At 41.7% G+C, this 19280-nt stretch overlaps 1 protein-coding gene across 1 annotated transcript in view; it reads left to right on the top strand.

Annotated features, from left to right (window-relative positions):
* Window positions 1-2165: 2165 nt before the first annotated feature.
* KREMEN1 (kringle containing transmembrane protein 1) overlaps window positions 2166-19280 on the top strand; it is a 73855-nt gene continuing 56740 nt past the window's right edge. The window contains exons 1-2 of the mRNA XM_034791580.1: window positions 2166-2368; window positions 16076-16238. Of these exons, the coding sequence (XP_034647471.1) occupies window positions 2290-2368; window positions 16076-16238 (242 nt within the window). The 5' untranslated portion in view covers window positions 2166-2289. The remainder of the gene's footprint in view (window positions 2369-16075; window positions 16239-19280) is intronic.

The following is a 19280-nucleotide window of genomic DNA, read 5'->3' on the forward strand; positions in this document are numbered from 1 at the left end:
TAAAATTGGGACATCTGGTCACCCTATTCCAATCACATCATAATTCTTTGATTGTGCCAGGACTTCCAATTCTTCCTGCTTGTTTCCCAGGCTTCTTGCTTTAGTGTACATGCACCTAAGATAACTAGCCAATTGCCCTTTCTCAGTATGAATCAGGAGGCTTCCCCTCTTGTACCTTCCTCCTTGTGTTTCCTCCTGATATCCCACTTCCCCACTTAACTCTGGGCTTAAGTCACCATCCCCTGGTGAACCTAGTTTAAAGCTCTTCTCACTAGGTTAGCAAGCCTGCCTGCAAAGATGCTCTTGCCTCTCTTTGTTAGGTGAATCCCATCTCTTCCTAGCAATCCTTCTTCCCGGAATAACATCCCATGGTCAAAGAATCCAAAGCCCTCTCTCCAACACCACCTGCATAACCATGCATTCACCTCCACAATTCGCAGGTAATCTCTCCTCATATTGTTTGGGTGCTGCTACAGCTCAGGCCAAACCATGAGGCATATTCTTTATTAGTGGTGTTTATTACCAATAGTTGTAGAATGTTATATCAATCCTTTGATACTACTGTGATGGACACCTGAGAAATACCTAAAATAGATTAGTGGATATCCCCCAAAGTCATCTCTTAGCCACTCAATACAGATAAAATCCTTTTAATTTTTCTGCATGAGTCAATTCTTCCAGCATCCTGATCATTTCTGTTCTCCTGATCTGAATTCCCTGCAATTTGTCTGGATCTCTCTGATAATTGTAGAAATCTAGAGTTGGAAGGGACCTCAAGATAATAAGGTGGTGCCCCAAACTGAACACAATATTTCAGGACTAAAGTACTTATGTAGTCCTTACTCAAGTTAAATTTCCATAAGTGCAATAAGTATTTGACATATTGAAATAAACGTGGTCGGGGAATCAAAAGGGGAAATGGATCCATGATGCACTAGGGTCCAGAAGATCAAATTTAGAACTGACTTACTGTATAATGCTCCAAAGAAATATATTAAAACCCTGGCTTTTTTGTTTTGTTTTTTAAAAAGGCAAATGGAAAGGCAGATACCTTGAGTTGGGCTGCTGACAAGCTACTATGATTTCATTCTCCAGACACACCCTGCTTCTTGTAAAGGATTCTGAATAGTCTAGTTCAACAAGCATTTTCCTGTCCCAGGAATTATAATAATTAGAATTACTGCTAGAGGGCATGCAAAACACTGTGCACATATTGCTATGCGACAGTGTGTATGCACTCCATGTAAACAAAAGATGTGCGTGTGTATGGGGGGCAATAGATCAGCAGAGACAGTATGGAAGCCTAGCAGGGGGGTGTATGTTTTAATTATATGGAGTTAAGCAGCTGACAGGTTTCAGCGTAGCAGCCGTGTTAGTCTGTATCCGCAAAAAGAACAGGAGTACTTGTGGCACCTTAGAGACTAACACATTTATTAGAGCATAAGCTTTCGTGGGCTACTGCTTTGCTCTAATAAATTTGTTAGTCTCTAAGGTGCCACAAGTACTCCTGTTCTTTAAGCAGCTGAATTTTTGTCAAGAAAAAGAGGCTTTGTCTGTACTTATTCCCATCATCTTGTGGGAAAATACCATGTGCTTTGTGTCAAACTCTCTCTGAACTCAACTGAAATTTCACTTGGCTCGAGGGAGCAAACACAGGAGCTCAGGTATCGCTGACAGCTGGAACGCAGAGAAGTATCGGGTTTCAAAGAAACAACGAGGACGTTCAGCTAATCTGATGGATTTGATGGCTGTGCATTTCTAACTTTAGTGAATTGTCCAATAAAACCGAACCAGAGAGGGGAGGATAAAGAGAGGTAAGAGAAGGAAGATGTGTGGAATACGGTAAATGATTAATTTAGAATTTTTAACACTGAAAAGGGGCGACAGACGCTCCCTGTTGCGCTAATGGGAAAGGAGAGGAGGCTTTTCTGAGATAGAAATTATGTCCATCTCTGTGAAACCTTCCTTATGCCCTTAGGGAATCCGAGTCCCAGCTTCCAGCTTGTTTCCGAACGGGAAGAAATAAGGAGGATCAGGCTGGGCCAAGAAGCTGCAGCAGGTTGGGGTATTGGTTTTCTGTTCTTTCCTGTCACATGGCCCGTAATTGGATCCCTGGCTCTGCTGGGGGCTGCAGTTGCAGAGCAGATGCTGTAGGGTGTCTCTGCTACCGCTGCATTTCCCCTTCCCTGCACCCCAGCCCCCTGCACAGAAGCACCCGAGGCAGGAGGCTCCGTTCCCTGCTGCGCTGGATGAAGGAGCTGAGCCGGGACCTGCTGCCTGCCCTCGCCCATGGAGTGTCCCGCAGCCACCGTGGCACTCGCCCTCTCGGGACTGGCGCTGACTTTCTGCTTTGAGCGGCTCTATTCCGGTGAGTGACCTTTGGCAGCGCCCTGGGGGCTGCGCCCGGAATGTCCCGCACGGACTGGGAGTAGCCGAGGGACCGGGCTCTTTCACGCGGCGGCTCGGGAAAGGTCGCTGTTGTAATGCTGGACCTGGCTGGCTGTTCTAGCTCACCCAGCGGCTCCGGAGGGCGACTTTGCCCCTTTGGGCCGGGTCGCACTGTACCTGCACCCAGGATGCGCTCAGCTCCAGGATCCCGAAGCTATTGCCCCCCGTCCCCGCAGACTTCACACAAAGCTCGGACTAATTTGTTTGCAGCTGGGAGGTATTTTTTCATGGCTATTCGCTGCACTTGGCAGATTGCAGACCCTCTAGCATTGAGTGTGGGGATTATGTAAAGAATCGGTCCGAGACAGGAGAGTCTGTGTGGTGTATATACAGAGAGAGAAACAGAAATGAGAGATACTGAAAGTGCTGCATTTGGCTCTGAGGCTGAAGAAATGTTAAGTGAGCAAACGAAAGCAACATGAGTCTGCTCCCAACTCCGCACAGCTGGGGGTATCTATAGGGAATGAGGAACATGCTGAGTGATAGGAGCAGCTAATCCGTAGGAAATGAGACAAACGACATTAATCTAGGGCTGTGTCAGACCAGCAGAGCCAGCCTTTGGGAGGTACCAGGCATTCCTCTTCCTGAAGAGTGATGGTTGAATCTGATGTTTCTGTAAATGCTTTGTTGTGATCAGGGTCTTATCCCACCCACCGTCCTGACATCGCTATAGCCTCAGCATTTACTAATTAGTTCTTTATTGTTACTCTAAGAATTAGCCAAAACATTTGTAATTTCATTGACATCAATAAGTGAAGTGTAATGTTTTATATACCTTAAAATCTCTTTGCTTATGACGGTCAAGGGGTAAGCAAGCATTTTTTCAGCTCCCAAAGGTCTCCAACTACAAGATCCCAACACCTCAGCCTGTGGATGTTTTCTGGGATTCTCCATCGAGAAGGCTATGTATGCCCTGGGCTTCCCTTCAGGTTACATGCCTACACTTATGTCACTATATAACTTCTTTACAGGTGTGCTTGAATTGAGGAAGGCGTTATAACTGATTATGTGAGGCTGGGGAGTTATGGATGCTTTTACCAGACTCCCCTCTTATTTGGGTTGGTTGGGAAAGCCTGCCTGTGGGCAGAGGGAGAGATGTCTATGTTTTGAGAAATAATTAGTGGCACATTTTTTTCTTACAGTCTGGGTCCTGCTGCACAGACAGAGTGAGGTGTCCCCCCAAGCCCCATTTTGCCAGTGTCTTGTTAACATGAGAGAGACCTGTTCCTCAAAGGCAATAGGGCATGCAGGCTATTAGCTTCCTGTTACTGACAACTGTCAGAGCTACTGGGTACATGATGAATTTTCTGCTTAAAGGTCATTTTGCTGCAGTGTTTCATTTTCTTTTTATAATCATTCCTGGTTCTTATTCCCCACCTGAGATCATTATACTGTTTGTGCTGGCATAAAACCATCTCTACAGGAACTAACTGATGTCACATACAGCAGATAATGGGATGAATTCTACACTCACACTTGCTGCCCTTAAACTGAGTGGAGAAATTGGCTAATTTACTTTAGCTGTGAACTCATCTAACCAGCAACGACTTTGCTTTGATGCAAAGATGACTGCTAGAGTTAAGGTTACAAAATAGTTTCCATGACAGTCCCCTGTTTTTCTTTGCATGCAACTTTTTCTCCCCCCTAAATCAGTTGTTAGGCTGAAATTTGGCCTCTACCTGCAGCTGATATTTTTGACTTGCAAGGAGCAGAATGTGAGCGAGTATGTTTCCAAATATCATAGATCATTGAAAATATGGGATGGGCTGACAGCTGCACAGAGGGGGAAAATCTAGCCTTTCTGAGTGCCCTTTCCTGTGGAATCATTGGTGCACAAAGCAGGTGTTTCATCCCTGAGTGGCTTGGAGTGCTACTTCATTCAAACTCCCTGAGGGGAATTGGGATCAGAAGATCCATATTATGTCAGAACTTCTTCCTGCAGGAGGACTGCATGTGAGCCAGTGGACAGTTACTTCATGGCCCGGGGGGAGGATTCTATTCCCACACACACCTTGACACATCTGCCCAACATCTGGCTTCGTTCACTGGAAACTTTAAAGATGGATAGGCACACATGCAAGAGTAGGTAGTTAAGTGGGCAACTATTTAGTTATAGAAATGTACACTCTCGCTGCTGAAGCAGGAGGTTACTGTAAACTTGAGAGGATTCATAGCAAAGGTTGATGGATCTTTTAAGCACAGCAAGCTGCTTAGGTTCTGACAAAGGAGATTACAACACTTTGGCAGCTCTGCAAGTATATTAACTCTCCAGCAAGGACCTTCAGAACCTGCTGCACAAGCAAAGTCTGCAGAGTTTTTAAACTGCACCTCTTGGTTTTTATTTTTAACATTAAATCCCAGAGAAATTAAATGTGACAAACTAGGGCCTGTAAGAACAATTAGGGTTAGGAGTATAGTACTTCAAAGTCATGAAATTACACTGCAGGAGAAACATTTATGTTTGTAAGTTGGCATATGGCACATTTTTGCTAATTTATATTTCTTTTCTTTGTTAAATATAAATTTTCATACATCACTGCAGTAAATACAAAACTATAGAATACAGAGCATATGCATCATGGCTGAGCTGATGATGTGGGAGAAACCTTCACTTTGGGAATTTCATGATATGAAATACTTCATGTGACAACTGTCAGTGCAGTAACAACTGCTTTTTTAATTTAGTGCTGTTTATTTTAATTTATTATTTTTCTTCCCTTCTCTGCTCTACACAGTCTCTTCTAAGACAAACGTTTAATCCAATAATGTTAAAATTTGAATCCAACCACAATGTTCAATTGAATTTGAAATTGGGATGAGTGAACTCATGCTACTTAATGTCAAGGGAAGAGCTGCATTTATTGCAGTTTAATATCCCAAGGCCAGAGGACTCAGGACTTATTCACTTCCCCCTTATATTCAGTATGAAAGCCTGTTAATGCCAAATGGAATGTGGCCTCTTGCATCTGTATTTTTAATATTCATTTTCAATTTCTTCATCTTAGGTCTATATGATTTATAAGGATGCTATCATTTCTGCCCTTCCTGTTGCCAGATTTGGCCTATTTTTCCTTTCTCTAGTCCCACTCCACTTAACAATGCTGGAATCGGCAGCTTCCTGTTTTCCTCCCACCTGAATCTTCTGATCTTTTTTGCCTTATTTTCTTACTCCTTCTCTCACAGCCTATCATCCCTGCAGTGAATGGGGAAATACTCTGTTTAGACTCAATACAGCATTTCTAACCACCTTGAGAGATGGCAAAGTATTCAACGAAGATACTTCAGCACAGCACAGCACACTTGTACATCAGCGCAAGGGGCAGGTAAATAAAAATCTACATGTTACTGGCACAATTTCCAAGGGGTCGAGTTTCCTGGTTTTCCACCACACTTGGACAGTGGAACTATATTTGAAAACAATGATATGTTAAAAAGCAGCAAAGAGATTACTCAACTTTACCTAAAGATGTGTTCTGTGTCAAAGTGATATCTCCCCTACTTCTAGTCCAAAGAATCACAAAGCAAGTCTGAATGAATCTATCACCTTGAGGTTGAACATCAGCCAAGAGGTGCAAAACCAGAGCTGCTACAGCACTTTTTATGCATTATAGATTAAAAAACGTTTGCAAAATACTTCAATTTTTAATTTTAATATTTAAAATGCCTCCTGTGCTCATAGGCTAGTTTGCCTGTATCATAACACAATATGCAATGCAAAACTTTTAACCAATCCACTCATAATACGCAAATGACGTGCTGGTATTCAATCTATAAAACTGAATCTTCAAAGAAAATTATTGGTCTGGTAAAAATATTTTTAATAATGACCACAGAAGCCATATTTGTCTGTTTGATCTCCTGAAGCATCTTCTGGTTTTAATCAGTGTTCCCACATAAAATACAGTGGAAATCGACAATAACAAAACCCCCGTTCCCTATTCATAAGGCAACAACCAGGCTCTCCTCTCAGGAAGGAAAGTTGGTGTTCTGGCCCTTCAATTCCTGGGCCCTAACCTCTATTACTATTGGGATGTCTTGGCATCAGTTAAATGGTTTCAGTCCTTCTCTCCATTATTTTACTGTTTCATTAAATGTTTGTTGTTTAATTATATCCTTTCAATCAAATTAGAGACTGCAACATCTGGTTAATGCCTGTAACTGTTGCAATATGCACCTAGATAAAACTCTTTTCATTTAAGGAGGATTGCTCAAGTTCCAAATTGCAGTTTAGAAACAGTTTAGTTTGAGTGGTGGGTAACTTAAAAGGAACTTCTTCAAAGTCTCTGGGAGATGCCCTGCTTGTTGCGATGTATGCAAGAGTGATGTACAGTACCCTCTCATCCTGTTCAGCAGGAGGCTTTAGCTGCCACGTACATATACACACTTGCACATGCCGAAGGAGCCCAAGCACTAAATCTGCACTAAGTATCTGGCCACCAGTTGCTAGACCAGTCCCTCTAGAATGTAAATTGGCTCCAGAATCTCACTTCCTGGTTTTGGAAAGCTGCTGTCCCTGTGTTATTCCCTTCACAAACTTTACTGAACAATTTTAATAAGAACAAACCACCACCAAATCTGTCAATTCATCTGTGGGAAATGTAGGATCCTACATGCTCTGTCCTTGCCCCATGGGGGCTCTTAAAGGCTAATGTTATAGACATTGCATTACTATTGTACTGAAATCTAAGATGGAGATATCAGCTTCCTTACTCTCTCTCTCTCTCTTACTGCCCTCTATACCATAGCCATTGCTGACTGGCTGATGTTAAAAACCAATAAACTTGGCTGGAGCTATTCTCTGCACACCCTGTTTTTTTAGAATAAGTTATCTGGCATCAATCCAGAATTCTTGGTACCTTCCTCAAATTAAAACAAAACACTATAAATTTGAATACTTTTCAATAAAATACTTTGAATCAGCAAGGTTCCAATTCTAAATTTTCTAATTAAGTGTCCCACAAAAACTAGACACACTCTTCCCTATTTCACTCTAAAATTTGACTTAGTTCATTCTGCAACCTTCAGCCCTTCCATCCATGAGCCTTGACATCCATTCTTGCAGGTATTTATTTAACGATAAATGTTGCAGCATGCTCATAAGGTTTACAAAATCTCACATTTGTTGATAAGAGAGAGACACAAGTTCGACAGTTAGGAATGTCTTCAAATAAAGCACCCTGTTTACTGCTCCCTCTGCCTTATATAGAAGGGGCTCTAGCTCAAGTGCCTCCACTGATCTAAGAAGTGGTAGTGTGGGATGGGGAGAGAAACACTATCCTAGGTAATGGGGTCTTGCACCAGGTGGTTTTAAATTAAAACCAATACCTTGAACTCCACCCAGAAACTTATTGAGAACCAATGCTGCTCTTGGAATATCACTGCTATATGCTCTCTGTGTCACATACTTTGTAATGGGCAGGCAGCTACATTCTTTGCTACCTTAAGTTTCCAAGTGGTCCTAATGAGTAATCCCATGTGGAGCACAGGGCAGCCATCTAGACCCAGGGTGACAGAGGCCTGGATATTGGTAGTAAGGTCCCCACATCGGAGAAGAAAGGTCACACATGTCTAATCGAAGACATATGGAAAAAACTCTTACTGGCTTCAGCTGCTATTTGATCTTCCAAAAGCAGCTCTGGCTCTAATAAAACTCTTAATTTTGAACCTGAATCACATAAAGCAGGCACTCTCTCCCTACATGAGGGACAGCTATCACTACACTCTCTTTTGATTTTTCCCCTCCTGACCTACCAATATCTTTTTAGCTTATCTGGATTAAGCCTTAACTAGCTTACCCTTATCCACTCTCAGACTTCGTAAATATAAAGTGGGTTGTTTGTTCCACTCTACCAGGATGGTTGGATATGATGAAAACAGAGCTGAGTGCTATCAGTACACTGCACACTTCACCAGTGTTTTTTCACTGACTTGCCTAGGAGTTTCATATACACATTGAACAGATCTTCCAGCTGTGAATAATCAGAACCACTCAAGTAATTCCATCCATACATAATAGTGACTGTATACACCCCAATAAAATATCATGGGCAAAGGTATCAAAAGACAGCTGATGGATCTAATATTATCAGTATGGACACGTTATTCTTATCCACCCATAGATGATGCTCTGCAACCAGGGCAGTTTCAACTTCAAACCTAGGCCTGAAACCTAGCAGACAAGGATCCAGGAAATGAGGACTACAGAAATTTCCAGAGTTGATTTGCCACAGCTTTCTCAATGAACTTTCTCCAAAAACTGACACTTTGATAGAAGTCAAGCAATGATTTCTTAAGCAGGAGCCAACAATGTCTTCCTTAAGGATGGTGGGCATTCTGCCCTTTTTCTTTCTTTCTTCTTTTTAAGAGAGGCACTGACAATTGTCCACAACAAAAAGTTCATTACTTCTCTGCTGGCCTTCAACAGCCACAAAGGACATGGCTCCAATTCACAGGTTTTGACACAAAGCAAACTTAAGATCTCCAAAATCTCAGGGAGCAAGACTGGCTGAAATTCAAACAGAATGAACATTAGTCCCTTCAAGCCATTTCTCTGTTGCTAATTAGTTCTCAGTCTCAGTAATTTTTGTCCTCAAAGTAACAAAAGCTCTTTACAATGAGAAAATCACAGCTCTCTAACTGAGAAGCAGCAGACCAGATCCACTAAGCCGTCAACTGCCTGGAACAGGTCTGCTGTGCAGACTAGAAGGAAAATAATTTCTTTGCTGCCTACACAGCCATGATGCACTATTGAGAATTCTTTATGGTGGAAATGATCAGATTAATCCGAGGACTTCTGCCAATGGCATTGATTCACCTCCCCTCTCCTTTCACTTTTTGCAGGCCATCTGTAAACCATACTGACTTGACAAAACCACCTTTTTAGGCACCGCTGTCACAATGGTGGAGAACTAAAAGGGCTGTAGTATATTTCTACCAGTCCATCAATAGAGTGATGCTCTCTGGAATTTCTCAGGCACTTTTGGCTTTAGAGAGCAGACCATCAAAACAGTCACTTCCTGACATGGGAATGGTGTGCATCAAACAAACTGTGGAAGACAATGGTCCATGCATGACATGGGGGAACTTTCATGTCTCTATCTATATTCTGAATACTAGATACAGAGTGAAGCCATTAGGGCTAATGTCATGCTCATCGTGGCAGCTGAGATGGGGGTGATGTCAATATCTATCTTATATGAAAGTCAGCTTTGCTCTGCCAGGCCTTGGAAGGCATGATTTGGTGCCGATAGTGCTGGGGTGTGTATATCTACATACTGAGATTGAACAAGAGCAGGGGTCGGCAACCTTTCAGAAGTGGTGTGCCGAGCCTTCATTTATTCACTCTGATTTAAGGTTTTGTGTGCCAGTAATACATTTTAATGTTTTTAGAAGGTCTCTTTCTATAAGTCTATAATATATAACTAAACTATTGTTGTATGTAAGGTAAATAAGGTTTTTAAAATGTTTAAGAAGCTTATTTTAAAATTAAATTAAAATGCAGAGCCCCCAGACCAGTGGCCAGGACCCGGGCAGTGTGAGTGCCACTGAAAATCAGCTCGTGTGCCGCCTTTGGCACGCGTGCCATAGGTTGCCTACCCCTGAACAAGAGTGTTGTCCCACTTTATATATCAGTTTTCCAATTTTTAGCAACCTGTATTAAACTGTGTTTTTATTAATATAGAGTTTAGTTAAACATTTGTTGACTCACTTCAAATTTGATATTTTATTTATCCAAAAAATATTTTTGTGAATGATAATTCATAGGTGCATTCTGCATCCTTAAGCGTGGAGTTTTCGGCTTTGGAGTTTTTAATGGGTAAAATTAATATATTTATTATGGAAAATTAGAAATACCTTTTGATCATAAGTAGTTTTAAAAAAATGTAATAGCATTATTGAGAAGTTTTTGGATTTGAATCAATTTGACAAATTATATTGATTTTTTCAGAATTATAAAGTAACACCTCCCAAGACTGTTAGAAAATTCAATAAAATATTGGAAAATGATTAACGCAAGTCATATCTGCACAATGGTTCTAAATAAACAGCATATTGTCCATCAAATTTTAAATAATTTACAGACATAATGACTCAGGCGCTATTACTGACTATGTCCTACAGATTCATTAGTGGTCAGAGCTGCACAAAAAAACCCCAAAATACTGGGAACTGCAATGAAAAGCCCTGTTTCCATTAAAGCCCCAATCCTATAAACATTTACACCTGTGGCTAAATTAATACATTGTGAATAGTCCTATTGATCTTTAATATAGCTACTTACAGTTAAATTGTAGCCATGTCAGGCTGGGATATTAGACACAAAGTGGGTGAAGTCCAATAAAAGATATTACCTCACCCATCTTGTCTCTCTAGTTACATTTAATAAAGTTAAGTACAGTATGTAACTAAGTTTTTTGTTTTAGTTTGGTTTGGGTTTTTTGCAGGATTGGGGCTTTGATTAAAAATGTTAAAATAAGATTTGTTTGAAAAATCTGTACGATATTGCTATGGCAAAAATAGAGTTTTTCACTAGCAAAAATTAAATTCTTACTTTAGAAAGTCTCTGCTGTGCAACAAAATGTGTGTACCATTATTTTAACTTGGTAAAAAATTGCTAAATTTTATTAAATTTGTAACTTAAATTTTGCTGGAATAATCTGTTTACTGCATGCAGTTTTCCTGCCTGTAGCATTCATCATCTAGATGCTAATGAAGACCTTGAGTTGTACCAAACTGCAGATTTTCTATGAAATTGCCCCAAATCTCTTTTTAGTGTGAAACAAAAGGAGAGAATCTGTCACAGCTCTCAAGGGCATAGGCTCACATTATTTGGATAATATCTTGCTACAGCTATAATAGCATGGAGGGATGGTGACAGTTCTGACTCTCCCTCCCCTGTAAGAGGATGTCCTGCAAATTCTGATGCAATGGAATTTAAAGCCAGAGGAGAACTAATACAGACTGAGGTGGGAAAATGTTAAAATGAAATTAGCTAATAATGTGAGTTAAAATGTGAGGCAGTTTTAGCAAATCTATGACAGGCTGGTATTTATCTTTAGTTTAATCTTTGTGTCAGTTTATAGTCAGATAGTGCTAATAGTGCAGCATTCCTTTAATTTCTGAGCAGTCTTCAGCTAATGTACCTTCTGATTTAAAACAAATGTTAAAGCACTAAATTGCAGGAAAGACCTTTCTGGGGGGGGGGGTGCACATTATTCCTGGTAGTTGCCTTTATTCAACTTGCTTCTATATTATTTTGTCTGTCGTTTTTGGCTCTGCATTTTTCCTCTCTCTTTTCTGTCAAATTTATCTCCTTATCCTTCTCTAAGATTATATGGAAAAGTTATCAGTAAGATGGAAGGGAGAATTGAAGGAGAAGGCAACATTCTGGTGACCTTAAATCTATTTCACATGATTATACAAATCTTTGTGGCTTGTTTGAATGCTGGAAAAACCTGATTTGCATTTTTAGGTGTATCCAAAAGGTTCACCTGCAACACTGAAATATTCAGGTAACCTAAAATGTGCTGAGCAGGTGATATTTTGGACTGATAACCACTCTGATCTTAGAGGAGGTGTTTGTCTCCTGCTGTCCACAAAGGGACATGTAAACTAGTTTGGGGAAATGACAATTTTTGCCCATTTCTGGAACTGAACCCAAATCAAATTTTGTTGAAGGCTATGAAATGCCTGATTAACTTTTTCCATTGCTTTTAATTTGTACCAATAAAAGCTTGAAAAGATTGTCTAAATCAAATGATAAGTTACTTGGACCTGAAGTCTGGCAGTTGCCAAACTTGTAGGTGCCCTGCCACCTGGTGGAATTCACAACCCTGAGTTAGGCACTGACAGGCTCTATACAATATATAGGGAGAGCAGGGCACTTAAACAAGGGATTCACAGAAGCCAGCAAGCTGAGCAGAGAGCTGCCATAAGACAATGAAAACCCCTCTTCAGTGTGCAGTGACAATGAGAAAAGGAAATAAAGTGTCAGTCTGCATAAGGAATCAGACACAAAATAATGCTGCAAGTATTAAAAGACCATTATAATGAAGGCAGTAGTTGTGGTTCCATATTTAAGGCCCAATTAAGATTTGCACCTAATCTGGGGATTCGCTTCTTTGTTATGTATGCAATACACCTCTACCCCGATATAACTCTGTCCTTGGGAGCCAAAATTTTTTTACTGCGTTATAGGTGAAACTGTGTTATATCGAACTTGCTTTGATCCGCCGGAGTGCGCAGCTCCGCCCCCCTGGAGTGCTGCTTTACCGCGTTATATCTGAATTTGTGTTATATTGTGTCGTGTTATATCGGGGTAGAGGTGTATATAGTTTATCATCCCCTGAAATTACAGCATGTACTCTATAAAATGACTTTTCTGAGAGCTAACAAGTAAAGCTGTTAATTAGTTTAGGAATTAAGAATAATTAAACATGGATCCATTAAGATATTTAACATGCAGTGCCAGAGGGTGTTTTTCCACCCTTAATGATCTCAGTAACAGAATACAGTATTACAGACTCTTCAAACTTCCTGTATAGCTAAAATGCACTAAAATCTTATGCATCAGCTAGATCTGAAGAATTTGTTTTAGGATTATTGCTCAGGTTTCTCCATTACTCTTCATAGTTTAAGTTCCTCTTCACCAGAGGCTGAAGAATAGTCTATTACAGAAGATTCTATAAAGAGCTGCCTTCTTTTAATATGTCTGCCATCTCCCATTATTCTCAGTGGGAGAGTAGCCCCAACTCCATTCAGCTGGAGGACATTTTGAGAAAGCTCTTCATATGACTGAGTGTTTCTGCCTCCTCACAGCATAGGGGCCAACATCTTCCCTGAGGGCAACTGTCCATATTTTTCCATGACATTTCCATACTTTTCATAGATTCCAAGGTCGGAAGGGGCCACTTTGATCATCTAGTCTGACATCCTGTGTAGCACAGACCTCAGAACTTCCTCCAAAACTTTGACATGTTTGGATTCCTTTTATGTTTAACTCTGAATTTCCTGGGTTTTTAATTCTTCGGTTTTGGTTACTGATATATACTCTTAACATAGTTTTTCTCTGGGAATATCAAATGCTGTAATACATCACATTGAATTCAATGTACAGTTCTGGTTGCTCCATCTCTCAAAAGGAGGAAGCCAGAGATGGGCAGTGAAAATTACTAGAGGCCTGGAAAGCATATGATTGGAGACTAAGTAAGCCAAAATGCTTGTGATGGGTTCGGTCACAGAAACCCCCTTGGGGCTGTCACCTGATGTGCTGAGACTACCTCTGAGCCCATTTTCTCTGCCAGTTTGGGCCTCCAGAACCCTGCCTTTTTGAGCCAGACACACCAGTCTGCTCCAACACAGACCCATGGTCTGAACCACGCACCCCAAAGCTTCAGACTTAACTGAAAACAGCTTAAGAAGTGTTCCTGTCTCTAGCACCCAGACACCCAGCTGCCAATGGAATCCAAACCCCAAATAAATCCGTTTTACTCCGTATAAAGATTATACAGGTTAAACTCATAAATTATCTGCCCCATAACACTGATAGAGAGATATGCACAGCTGTTTGCTCCCCTAGGTATTAATTACTTTGAGTTAATTTATAAGCAAAAGCGATTTTATTAAATATAAAAAGGAGGATTTAAGTGGTTCCAAGTAATAACAGACATAAGAACATAAGAAAGGCCGTACCGGGTCAGACCAAAGGTCCATCTAGCCCAGTATCCTGTCTACCGACAGTGGCCAATGCCAGGTGCCCCAGAGGGAGTGAACCTAACAGGCAATGATCAAGTGATCTCTCTCCTGCCATCCATCTCCACCCTCTAACAGACAGAGGCTAGGGACACCATTCCTTACCTGTCCTGGCTAATAGCCATTAATGGACTTAACCACCATGAATTTATCCAGTTCTCTTTTAAACTCTGTTATAGTCCTAGCCTTCACAACCTCCTCAGGTAAGGAGTTCCACAAGTTGACTGTGCGCTGCGTGAAGAAGAACTTCCTTTTATTTGTTTTAAACCTGCTGCCTATTAATTTCATTTGATGACCCCTAGTTCTTGTATTATGGGAATAAGTAAATAACTTTTCCTTATCCACTTTCTCCACATCACTCATGATTTTATATACCTCTATCATATCCCCCCTTAGTCTCCTCTTTTCCAAGCTGAAGAGTCCTGGCCTCTTTAATCTCTCCTCATATGGGACCCATTCCAAACCCTTAATCATTTTAATTGCCCTTTTCTGAACCTTTTCTGGTGCCAGTATATCTTTTTTGAGATGAGGAGACCACATCTGTACGCAGTATTCGAGATGAGGGCCTACCGTCGATTTATATAAGGGCAATAATATATTCTCAGTCTTATTCTCTATCCCTATCTCTATCTCTATCTTATTCTTACAGAAAGTAAGTTACCAAGCAAAATAAAACAAAAACATGTAAATCTAAGCCTAATACATTAAGAAACTGATTACAGATAAATCTCACCCTCAGAGATGTTCCCATAAGCTTCTTTCACAGACTAGACTCCTTTCTAGTCTGGGCCCAATCCTTTCCCCTGGTACAGTACTTGTTCCAGCTCAGGTGCTAGCTAGAGGATTTCTCATGACTGCAGCCCCTTTGTTCTGTTCCACTCCCTTATATAGCTTTGGCAAAAGGCAGGAATCTTTTGTCTCTCTGGATCCCCACCCCTCCTTCTAAATGGAAAAGCACCAGGTTTAAGGTGGATTCCAGTCCCAGGTGGCATGGTCACATGTACTGTGAGACCCCAAACCTTCATTCTTCCTGGCCTGACTCACTGGAAGGCTTGCAAGTAAACGGAGCCATTTACAACCAATTGTCCTAGTTGATGGGAGCCATCAAGACTCCAAACCACCATTAATGGCCCGCACTCTTTGCATAATTACAATAGGACCTCAGAGTTATATTTCATATTTCTAGTTTCAGATACAAGAATGATACATTTATACAAATCGGATGACCACACTCAGTAGATTATAAGCTTTGTAATGATATATTATATTTAACCAACAAAACAGTACAAAGGGATCCTTGAAATGATATCAACATTTGCTGGCAGCCTGACTCTTGTTCCCTCCTGCCACCCATCCCAACTCTCTGCTAATGCTCAGCCCAGCCTCCAGCATCTTCTGTGGCACTTTCCCTGGCCCCACAGAATCTTTTTCACTCACACAGCGATTAAGGATTTAAAAAAAAAAAACCCTAATCAATTTAGTCAAAATGCAATCAAAACTCAGTAATGTGAACAGATAAGTGGGAGCCCCATAGCATCACTGAATTTCACACATTTTGCAAAAATTATCAAGTAAGGGTTTAAATTCATTTACAAAACAAGAGTACATCACAAAATGTAGCCTGGTCATTTAATTAACAAGTGTAGTTTGGTTTCAGGATACATCAGAGCATAATAACGCATAGTGTATAGAATATTTAGTAAAAGTACTTGTCATTAATATGAAAGCCAATCAAGCTAAATTTAACTCAAAGGAACACTTACATCTTGGACAGTGTCTTTAACAGCCTGAACTGATGCAAGAAAGCTTTGATTAAAAGAAAAATGGGGCAAACCTTTGCAGAAAATGACATACATGCTCTCTCTCCATTTTCTAGAATGTTACACAGCAAATGGGGCGGACTATCGGGGCACTCAGAACCAAACCTCCTTGCATGCGGGGAGACCTTGTCTCTTTTGGAATGAGACTTTTCAGCATCCTTACAATACCCTGAAATACCCCAATGGAGAGGGAGGGCTTGGAGAGCACAACTACTGCAGGTAAGGAGTGGTCTCAGTGCTACCAACGTTGTACGCCCAATGTTTCTTTAGCCCTTTGACATAAAACTTAAAAGCTGATGGAATACAATGGTGGGTGCCCTGACTGTCAAAGTAATGGCAATTAAATAGACATGTTTACATCCAGCCATCAGAATTGTTGGGGTTGGTGCTGCTTTGAGCAGGGGGGTTGGACTAGATGACCTCCTGAGGTCTCTTCCAAACCTAATCTTCTATGATTCTGTGATCAGTTCCCTTTACCCTGGCCTCAGCATGAAAGTGCAAGCAGCTTTAGCATAAAGATGCATGTCAGCATAGCTCTTCAGTGATTAAATTTCATTTTAAAATCTAAAGTCCAGTATTTAGAGTGCTGGTCTGGGGTTCAGGAGACCCACATTCAATTTCCTGCACTTCCACAGATTTCCTGAGTGCCCTTGGGCAAGTTACTTTGTGCATGTATGCCTCAGTTCCCTATCTTTAAAAGGGGGTTAATAGCACTGCCCTCCCTCACAGGGGTGGGGGTGGAGGATAAATACAGTAAAGACTGCGAGGCACTCCGAGACTATGGTAATAGGGGCCATATTAAGTGCCTTTGATATCTATAGATAAGCTAAGTATGGTGTAGTCTGAAATGTGCAAGTACCAGTACTGCTGGAATGGTGTGACCACACACACACACACAGTGGGTGTGAGATCACGGACAAAGTCAGTTTGTAGTGCAAAATGCAGGGGTGAAAGTAACTTAAAGGACTTACTGGTATGCTGGAGTCCTGAGCGGGGGCATGGCCTCAACCGGAAGAAGAACAGGAGTACTTGTGGCACCTTAGAGACTAACAAATTTATTAGAGCATAAGCTTTCGTGGACTACAGCCCACTTCTTCTAAGGTGCCACAAGTACTCCTGTTCTTCTTTTTGCGGATACAGACTAACACGGCTGCTACTCTGAAACCTGTTATTTTAAAGAATCAATCCCTCTGTTGATCCCTTCATCCTGATGCTTTTTAGCACATACATGCGTACACACATACACACCCAAGTGCTGTGCAGCTGTGGAAACCCTGAATTATTCCCTTTACATTGATGAATTATAACCTTTCTAAGAAAAAATAGAAAAAAAGCATATCTCCTGCTCCCTCTGAGGTATTCTTCTGTTGATGGGTGCTGATCTGTCTTGTACAGTTGCTTGTATAAGTTGCTTTTTCAAACCTGCAGCAAACTTCTGAAGCGTGCAAAAAAAAATAATCATCCTGTACAATACAGGCCGTATTGCACTGTGCTGCCTCATGTAACAAGCCACAGGAAGATACAANGGATACAGACTAACACGGCTGTTACTCTGAAACCTGTCAACCGGAAGAGGCACTTTAAAGGGCCTGAGGCTCTGGCTGCGGCTGGGAGCTCCGGGGCCTTTAAATCACCCCCGGAGCTACCAGCTGCAGAGGCAGCTGGGAGCCCCAGGGATCTGGCCACCACTATCGCAGCGGAGCTCCGAGCCCTTTAAATTGCTGCCTGAGCCCAGCTGCCTGAGCCCTGGGGTAGTGGCGGCAGGACTAGGGGGGTGCTTTAAAGGGCCAGGAGGAGCCCCAGGCCCTTTAGAGCGCTGCCCGAGCCCCGTTATCTGAGCCCCAGGGTAGGCAGCAGGGCTCCGGTGGCGCTTTAAAGGGCTCCCCACAGCAGCAGGAGCCTCAGGCCCTTTAAAGTGCCACCTGAGCCCGGCTGCCTGAGTCCCGGTGTAGTGGCAGCAGGGCTCGGGGGAGGGGACTTTAAAGGGCCTAGGGCTCCCCGCAGCAGCAGGAGCCCCGGGCCCTTTAAATCACTGCCCCAGCCCGGCTGCCGGAGCCCCGGAGCTCGGGAGGCAATTTAAAGTGCCCGGGGCTCCAGCCACTGCAGGGAGCCCCAGGCCCTTTAAAGCGCCAGCCTGGGGAAGCCGGTCTGGTCGGGCACGGTGTACCAGCTCTTGCTGGTACGCCATACCGGACCGGACTGTCTTACTTTCACCTCTGGCAAAATGGCATCCTCCGCACAGTATGATCTTGCAAAAGTGCTGAAATGGCATTCTGGCTGCACTACACCCAATGTACTATATAGTAGAGCATACAGCTATACAAAAGCTTCCCCGTCAACACAATCCTGAAACACCTTCTGACGCCTGGTTTCAGAGACATACCAGTGGAGCAGGGCCAGTTGACTGAAAGAGAAAAAAAATATTTTTAGACTGTCTGAGACCGCTGGATGCTCAGTGAATGTAAAACATTTTTTCCAAAAATGACTAAGGTCCAAAGTCGGTGGTCCTCACTCATTAATTTAGTATGTGAGCTATAGAGCTGATGTTTAAAATGAGACTCTTGGCTAGGGATTTGGTATGTTTGTTTTTGGCTTCTTAAATGCAAAAGATATTCTTTTTATTTGTGACGCCATAGTTGTTGAGATTTTGTTTGTTTTTTTAAGATTTTCAATGCTTTTAATACTGATCAGTACTGAGACAATTCCCTGCATGATGTTAGGGATCTTAGAGGTAAGATGTAAAGCCAAGAGCTTGGCTACTTGAAAGTTGTGGGGGCTGTTAGTCCCAATGTCCTCACCAAATGTCACCTTGGGTAATTACATTCTGCTAACTTCAAGTCAATCCCTTTTCTAAATAGCCATTATATGTGTCTGCTGCATTCCCATCCCTCCAATAGTGATTGGATTTCAGTGGTGGGGGAAGTTACCTATATTTTTCTTACCTATCTCATATCTGCTATTTAGACTGGTGAGGCTTAATTCATTATTATTTACTATTTTGTAGCACCCTGCACACTTTTGGGGACTACAGAGACAAATAGAAAAACAGTTCACTCTCTGAAAGAGCTTATAATTTTAATAAGACCAAGTTGTGACAAGGGAACAAAAAACATAGGGAGAAGGCACATGAACAGGGTTAAGAATGCAGGATAGTGGCATTACTTGAGGTTGTGTATGTGTCTTTGAACAAAAAAAATTAATACAAAATGAAAAAAATTTCAATAATTTTATGTTGAATAGGGATGTGGGTGGACAAGGAGT

This window comes from Trachemys scripta, chromosome 15 (assembly GCF_013100865.1).
Source record: "Trachemys scripta elegans isolate TJP31775 chromosome 15, CAS_Tse_1.0, whole genome shotgun sequence".
Lineage (NCBI taxonomy): Eukaryota > Metazoa > Chordata > Testudines > Emydidae > Trachemys > Trachemys scripta.